General features: G+C 36.3%; 1 protein-coding gene across 1 annotated transcript; it reads right to left on the bottom strand.

The window, feature by feature from the left end:
- Positions 1-1,636: 1,636 nt before the first annotated feature.
- On the bottom strand, positions 1,637-6,904 carry LOC107044064 (Wilms tumor protein homolog B). The gene is made up of 2 exons (XM_015265810.2): positions 6,142-6,904; positions 1,637-2,688 (listed from the first exon to the last, which is right to left on the bottom strand). The coding sequence occupies exons 1-2, from the start codon at positions 6,740-6,742 to the stop codon at positions 2,420-2,422; spliced, it is 870 nt and encodes a 289-aa protein (XP_015121296.1). The 5' UTR covers positions 6,743-6,904; the 3' UTR covers positions 1,637-2,419.
- Positions 6,905-7,928: the final 1,024 nt, after the last annotated feature.

Genomic DNA, 7,928 nt, shown 5'->3' with positions numbered 1-7,928 from the left:
CGTCTAATGAAGGACCACTCCAAAATAATTATTGTCCTTCGGTAAAAATATCGGTAATTATGTCCCCAAGTTACCGTTGAAATTTCAGATACAGAAAAATGAAGTGTTCCAGTAATTGCAGATTTTAATTAAACAATTGACTTTCCCATAACGGCTGTAAAAATTAAATAAATTGAGTTTAATTGCGCTCATTTTGAAGCTTTTACAATTACCTTTCAATGTGTTAAAACAATAATTTGATTCTCAATAATGACATTCAATTAGTTCACCTTTTTCTCAATTAATCAAAATTCAAGTGGAAAAAGTGAAATTTTTTGAAAAATCATAACCCGCTGAAAAAAAAATCGAATCGCTCTAAAAATTTTATGAGAGCTTCATCTCATGTACTCCTTCTCAAAAACAATCGGCCGGACAATCGGAAACATGAAATTTTTTTCATTTCGGATTTAACGTGGAATTGCTCAGAGATAGTAGGAAAAAGTCCCCAACGGGCGAATGGTTTTGAGGGTCAAACGAGTTAGAATGCAGTGATTACAAAGGTCAAATAGGAGATTCAAGGCAACTAGGGGTTTGAGCTATAACAAAGAATGAACGGGGCAACCGAAAAAAACAATCGAAAATGCCAAACATGGAGGACGAACGCATTAATTAGAAAGGTAACGGAGATAATTTCTAGGGGTTGCGAGGGTCAAAGATGAGGGTGAAAAATCCAAAAATTACATAACGGTCAAAACGAAGGCTAAGAAATAAGAATTGCAATTAAGGGTTAAGCGATTCGAGTGTGAGGGTCAGAATTAAGGGTCAAAACGTGGTATCACAAGGCTTAGGCACGAAAGTCATAAATAAGGGTCACAACGATGAAGGTCCGAAATCAGATAAGGGCTGAAACGAAGGTTTCAAAATAAGAGTCAAAATTAGGGGTGACAAGAGACAGCCGTGAGGGTCATAAATAAGAGTTACAGATGAGTGTCAGAAATCACGAAATTAGATGGCGGCCGGAATGCAGGTTCAGGGGTAAGTCAGAAATGAGGCTCAAAACCAAGGGTCAGGAGGGTTGGGCGTGAGGGTAATAAATAAGGATCAGTAATGAGGGTCGAAAATCGCAAAATGAAATAAGAATCAAAACGAAGGGTAAGAGATGGAAGTCGAATTTTAAAAAAAGGAAAGAGTAAACCTTAAGAGTCACGAGGGTCGGGTACAAGTGTCAGAAACAAGGGTCAAAACTAAAGGTCACAAGGTTCAGGCGTGGATGTTAGGAATAAGGGTAAAAAATAAAAGTCTAAAACAAGGGTCAAAACTGGATAAAACAAAGGATCACAAAAATAAGTGTTAAAATTAAGGGTCACGAGGGTCAGTCTTACCTTCATTTTTTACTTTCATTTCTGCCCCTTATTTCTCACATTCACGCCTGATGCTACTGACTCGTAGATTTGATCATTGTTTTTGGCTCTGATGCTCCTTTGACAATTATTTTACTCTTATACCTTACCCTCGTGACCCTTATTTAATTTTGCCCCACTCTCCCCTAAATAAATGAGATGAGTAAATCTCCTATTAGACTAAATATTTGCACAGTTTTCATGTGAATGGCAAAGAAAAATAGTGAATAAGGGAATTCATCAAATAAATAAAATCAATTTTTATGACCAGAAATACAATCATTTTTATTCGCTTTAATTCTCAGAAAATATTTATCCAATCAATTAATAAAAATTTTCTTCCACAGTACAAAAACCCTCGTAAATTCTCTCTTATTTACAAACTATTTACATCCAATATAACTCCTCTATCAATATTGACGACTTCATTTCAATTTCAAATTTCGTACTGGAAGTTGTTCTATTTCAAAATGCTTGTGATATAAATGTTTATCAAAAATATGTTTTCACAGGTGTTTGTATATATACTATCTAAAGACCCAAAGTACTTGCATTTTCTTTGCTTTTCCTTATCTATACTAAATGTCAATGTGATAATATAAATCTATCTTATTTACATTGTAGCCAATTTTCAACATAAAAAACGCGGGATCATCTTTATATCTATCATCAAGTCTGACCGACGGTTCAGTAGATTCTCATTATAGTGGCACGCATGGGGAATAGGGGAAGCAAATTCTGAAAATGCGACTGTATTTCACTTTCCCTACCGCGTACCCACGACAATAACTCCTCAAAGAAATGCTCGCTATAAACACTGGAGTGTTTACGTTTTCAGCCCCGTAGGTGGTGGAATGAAAGTGCGTTCGAGCGACGAAAAATTAATATGAGGAGAAATGCAACTATAACGTCCATTGTACTGAGATAGGACCGATTAGATCGCAATCATTGACTTATTAACACATCTCAAATTTCCTAAACATATTTTATATCATATATTATAGCATATCATAATCACATTTTTTCTTTGTACTTCTTCTCTATATCGGGCAGATATAAGATGGAATGGCATGTGGCGATAAATGACTTGTGAATCCGAATGCTCCCAGTCCAGGTAGATGATAGGATCCCCTGTTATCATGAGTCCTCGTGTGCTTCTTCAAGTGATCCTTCCGTCCAAATTTCTTCCCACAGATTAAACATGAGTGGGGTCTCAGTCCTGTATGAATTCTCTTGTGTCTCGTCAATTCCTCATTCCTGGTGAAACTCTTTCCGCAGTTCTCTGCGTCACATTTGAAAGGCCGTTCGCCTAGAATCAAATGAACAATATGAAAACAAATAATTAGAAATATCGAGTTCATTAAGTCAACGATAAGTAGAGAAACATCCTGGGAATTGAACGATCAAAGATTTGGTAATTTCCGAAATAGTTAGGAATACACAAAACGCATAAAAATAGCTGTACGGTAATAATTCTTCATTAGTCATCAATTAATTATAAAACACAAAAATGATATCTTGCAACAATCCGATCAATAATTTGACTAATTTCCCTACAACTGTTGATTTGTGACCAACGGGAATATTTTTAAGCTGAGCCCTTTCGAGCTCTGTAAATGTTGTGATACTGGATCCAGGGAATCTATCCAACATGTGTTAGTTTCATGTCCCTTTTATATTGAGCCCCGTGCTAAATTTATCGTTCCTCATATTCATTCACGCACGCCAAGTGACTATCTCGCCTTTATTGATACACCTGAGAAGACATCCACTAGAGCTCTTTTCCTTTTTCTTTCGAGTGCCCTCAGTCTAAGAGAGTCCTTCCTTCAGAAACAAATGCCTTCGTTTGTAAAGCCTGATCAACTAATCACTCAATTTCTGCTTTCTGCTCCAATTGTTTAGACTGATAGTTTTATAATCTTTGTAACTGAATTTTTATGTTTAATACCATTGAATTGTTTATTTTTGTTACTCTTTTAGTCTTAAGTCCCAAGTCTTAAGTCACCTTATGCATTTAAACTTTAATATATTTTTTATGTATGACCGCGAACCGAGGGGTTACTCACTCCATAATTGAGTGACACCGTGATTTCGAAATGAAGACGATTTCGGATGAATTCGACAGCGATTTCGGTGATTTCGGAAAGAATGATTTCGGTGATTTCGAGCGTCAGATCAGGTGATTTCATGATTTCGAATGATTTCTGATGATTTCGGATTTGATCAATTCGAAATCAGTGATTTCGGAAAAAAATGAAGTCATTGAAATCACGATGAATAAAGTTAATAAATCATAGAGGTGGGGTGTGCACAATGGGTCGTTCTGAATTATGAAACATAAAAACCGCCTACAGGGTTCAATTTCACGAGGGTTACAAGGGTCCAATTCTTCAACAAGGGTCACGAGGGTCAAGCGGTTCAATTCCACGACCGTCAATTATGCTACAAAGATTAGGGCTAAAAAACATGAGTATTTTTAGTCGCTAGGGCGAAGCCCGTTAACTCTTGCACCTAGAATACAAAATAAGAAATAAATACAGAAACACGAAACTAACAATGAGTGAATTCTGTTTTTCACTAAATAAACTTTTCAACAATGCAATTATAAACCTAACGAGTGATCCTACGAGAAAATGTCAAACGAATTTTTTGTAGATGAAAAAATTCTGTACAAAAAATGTTTTATGACTTTTCCCTTTAAAACCACTCTTCATTGAGATAATTAAAAAATTAACAAAGAGTTAAAAAAATCAATTTATCGTTAAGTTTGCGTCTTCATAAAATTACAGTTTGTTAAAAGTGTAAATATTTCGATAAAGAAACATCCGTCGAAAAGGGTCATAATGACTTCTTTGTAGCTCACAAAATTCTCTTGAATTACTTCTTACATAAATTTCATCTATTCTCATAATTTATTTTCAAATGCTACAAGATCGATAATGGACGTGAAATCAGAGTTCTAAATGGCCACTCAAAACATAATCTATAATTTTTATTACGCAATAGGAAATTACTATTAAGTTATTCGAATGGAAAAATTTCTAATCCTTATAATAATTGCCACTTCAAATCAAATAATTCCAAATCAAATAACTCCATGAAATTGGACCCTTTAGACGCTTGAATCTCATCAAACGGAATCCCCGTGACATTAAACCCTGCAGGCGCTTGACCTTCGTTAAAAAGAATCCTCCTGACCCTCGTGAAATTGGTTCTTTCAGGCGCTTGACTCTCGTCAAATTGAACCTTCGTGACCCTTGTGAAATTGGTCCCTTCGAACGCTTGAACCTTGCTGAATTGAACACTAGTGAACCTCGTGAAATTGAACCCTTTCGACGTTTGACCCTCCTTAAATAGAACCCTAATGACCCTCCTAGAATTGAAACCTTCAGGCGCTTGATCTTTATCAAATTGAACCCTAGTGACCCCCGTGAAATTGAACCCTTCAATCGCGTGACCCTCGTTGAATTGAACCCTCAATTTTGACTCTTATTTCTCACCATTTTTTAATTCCGTGGATTTTTATCCTCATTTGACACTTTCATTTGTTACTCTTATGCCTGACATTTTAATTTCAATGATAAAATTCGAAGTTGTACGGGTGGCCCCCTCCAAGATTCATTGATTTCGGACGATTTCGAATGATTTCGGAAAAGATTTCGAAAATGATTTCGGAGAGCCGAAATCACTTGATTCCAGTGATTTCGGCGATTTCGGAGTGATTTCGGAATGATTTCGCACCAGAGTGGCGCCATGATTTCGGGAGTGAGTAGCCCCTCGCCTCGAACCCCACCTGCTATAGAGAGTCAACCCCTAAGTGGCAGGCAAATACATAATAATAAATAATAAAATAATAATTTGACTAATTGATTGACTTGATGTGGGTTTGATTAATAAAATTGACTAAAACCGGCAAGAAGTCTCTGAATAACTGAAAAGCTAATTGTTCAAACAAAAATTCAATTGTTCTAGTATAGTTTTTCTATTATACATTTTCAACGCCTACAAAAATTGTTTATTTATTCTTTTTCATTCACTAGTTTCCGATCTATTCACAGAATCCCTGAATTTTCAATTTCTTAACGAATTTATGAAGTTTACAAAAAAAAAACATATAAAAACTGTTCTCGATGAGAATTCTATGGGCTATCAAAATTGCAATTCATAATTTTTTTCTCGAAAACTGCTTGGTGCCAGGAAAAATTTCAAATAGATTTTTATCGAAATTTTCAATATTTACAATAAATCTTTGGTAACAGTTTTTTAGCTTATATTTTTCCAAGATTTGTACAGAATCATTGCATTTTTTACTCTTCAAAGAAATTGCAATTTTTTTTTCAAAATTATCGGGTCAGCTAGTGGATTCATTAAAATCATGTAATTAATCTTTTTTCCTAATGTAAACTGCTCGGTTAAAAAAAGGCAAAAAAATTCTTCCGACTTGAAAAAAAGGAAAAAAATTTCAATATCCACAACAAATATCAATAATATTGCCATCATCTTCCTTCCCAGAACTCATGATAGACTTTCCAATAACCACAAGCTTATAGGACCTCCAGGTCCTGAAAGTGCGGAAACTTGTAATAAACCCACAAAATTATACCAAGAATTCCACTGCAAATACTCCAATCTTTGAGAACAAAAGACTGACTTCCTTAAATCAATCAATCTTTGAGGTAATACCAGGTTGCATGAAGGATTAGCAGGTACAAATGGCAACCCCTCACAATGCAGAGTAAACAATGGTCATGTTACTACTCACCGGTATGTATTCTGATGTGTCCCTTGAGTTGTCCATTGTTGCTGAATGCTACATCACACTGCTCGCACCTGAACTTTTTGGGTCTCAATTTCTTCATCTGCTTGGCGACAGCATCCTGGTGGTGGATCATCTTGACAGCCTCCTCCATGCTTGGATAGTTACCCAGGGGCATATGCAGGCCATAGCCATATAAATGTGCCTGATAAACCTCGAGTTGCGCGGCACTTTCGCTCCTCAGAGACGCCAAATAATTGGGGTTAGCCGGCTGATAAGTCGGCGTGAAAGCAGACAGTGAATCGTTGGGGGCAGATAAGATACTTGACGAACTGCTTCGTCCTGTTATGGAATTATCCGCTGAGGACTGAATCTGACTGTCTTGCGTTGAGTTGAAGACAAAGTTTGAGAGCATGTTGAGACTTCCAGATTCAGGAAGATCATCACAACTTACTGTTGAGCATGAAGACACACTATGTGGGTTGGATATTACACTCTCGTTATCCTCGTCTCGTTCACTTTTCATACTAGGAACGCGCAGGGGCTCTTCTAGATCAACGGATGCTCCGTTCCAAGGTCGGAAAAATGATTTTTTTACTTCACACATTTTTTTACAAATAGTGTTTTTTTAGTTAAAAAATCGCTGTCTTCTCTCAAATTAAATTAAAATATTTATATCAGGTTCAATTATTAATTCACTGGGGTACTTGTACTATAAATTAAAGGTACGTGTAAGGTATGTATTTGAGGCACTACGCACTAGACAGTTCTACCTCTGCGGCGTTACTATTAGGCTGGGGGCGAGCACAAGTGTATTATATACACCACAGACTGGGGGTGAGTGTTGGTAGGGGCGAACGCCCCTCCTTCAGTGGATTCTCATTGGGGCAGACGAGGGTTGGAGGGAAGGCCGGAGGCGCTGTGGATGGTTCGAGGATTTGGGGGACTGAGAGGCGAGGTTGTCATGTAGAACCAGGCACGAGGGATTTTTTCCTGTGGATGTGGTGTGAATTAATTGGCAACCACGGAAAGAGCATGAGAGCACGGAAAGAGCTGGGGTTTGGGGTGAATTTTAAAGAGGCATACGTGCCCACATGAGAAGGGTGGGATGTGGGCTGATCGGCATCTTATTTGATTTGAATTTTGCGTTACCAAGTACGAATGGATAGTTGGAGAATTCATTCGTTTGTTCTGCGGTAATGGTCTGCATTGGAGGGAAATGGTTCTTTTGTTTTTCGATTTTCCAATTTTCTTTTTGTACTAGTTTCGTCAATTTCAGACGTTAACTAATATATATATATATATATATATATATATATATATATATATATANATATATATATATATATATATATATATATATATATATATATATATATATATATATATATATATATATATATATATAAGTATATACAAAAATTTCTCATCATCCGTTAAGGATATCCAAGTACTTCGTTCAAATTGGCAACTTTTTTTTAAGCAAGATTTTAGTTTTGTCGAAAATCTTGCCGTCCCCATACTTTTTCGGATTTTTCATTGTCGAATACATTTTTTCAGGAATTTCTTCAATGAATATTGTGAACAATATTTTATTTAATTTTACACTTGACTCTCGTTGGTCTAACCTCTAATGATCATACGGCAACACTGTACATGTGTTCCATATAACCTCGTAAATTCGGTCCGAGTAATCACTTGAGCGGACTGTTGCCAGACGTCAGGAACGCATGGATTCAAACCACCCAATATGGCCGTCGTATCAATCAAGAAGCTTTTAATTTGATTGTTTG

This window comes from Diachasma alloeum, unplaced genomic scaffold (assembly GCF_001412515.2).
Source record: "Diachasma alloeum isolate Michigan unplaced genomic scaffold, Dall2.0 Dall_scaffold_00671, whole genome shotgun sequence".
Lineage (NCBI taxonomy): Eukaryota > Metazoa > Arthropoda > Insecta > Hymenoptera > Braconidae > Diachasma > Diachasma alloeum.
This window is presented reverse-complemented; position numbering and strand designations above follow the sequence as displayed.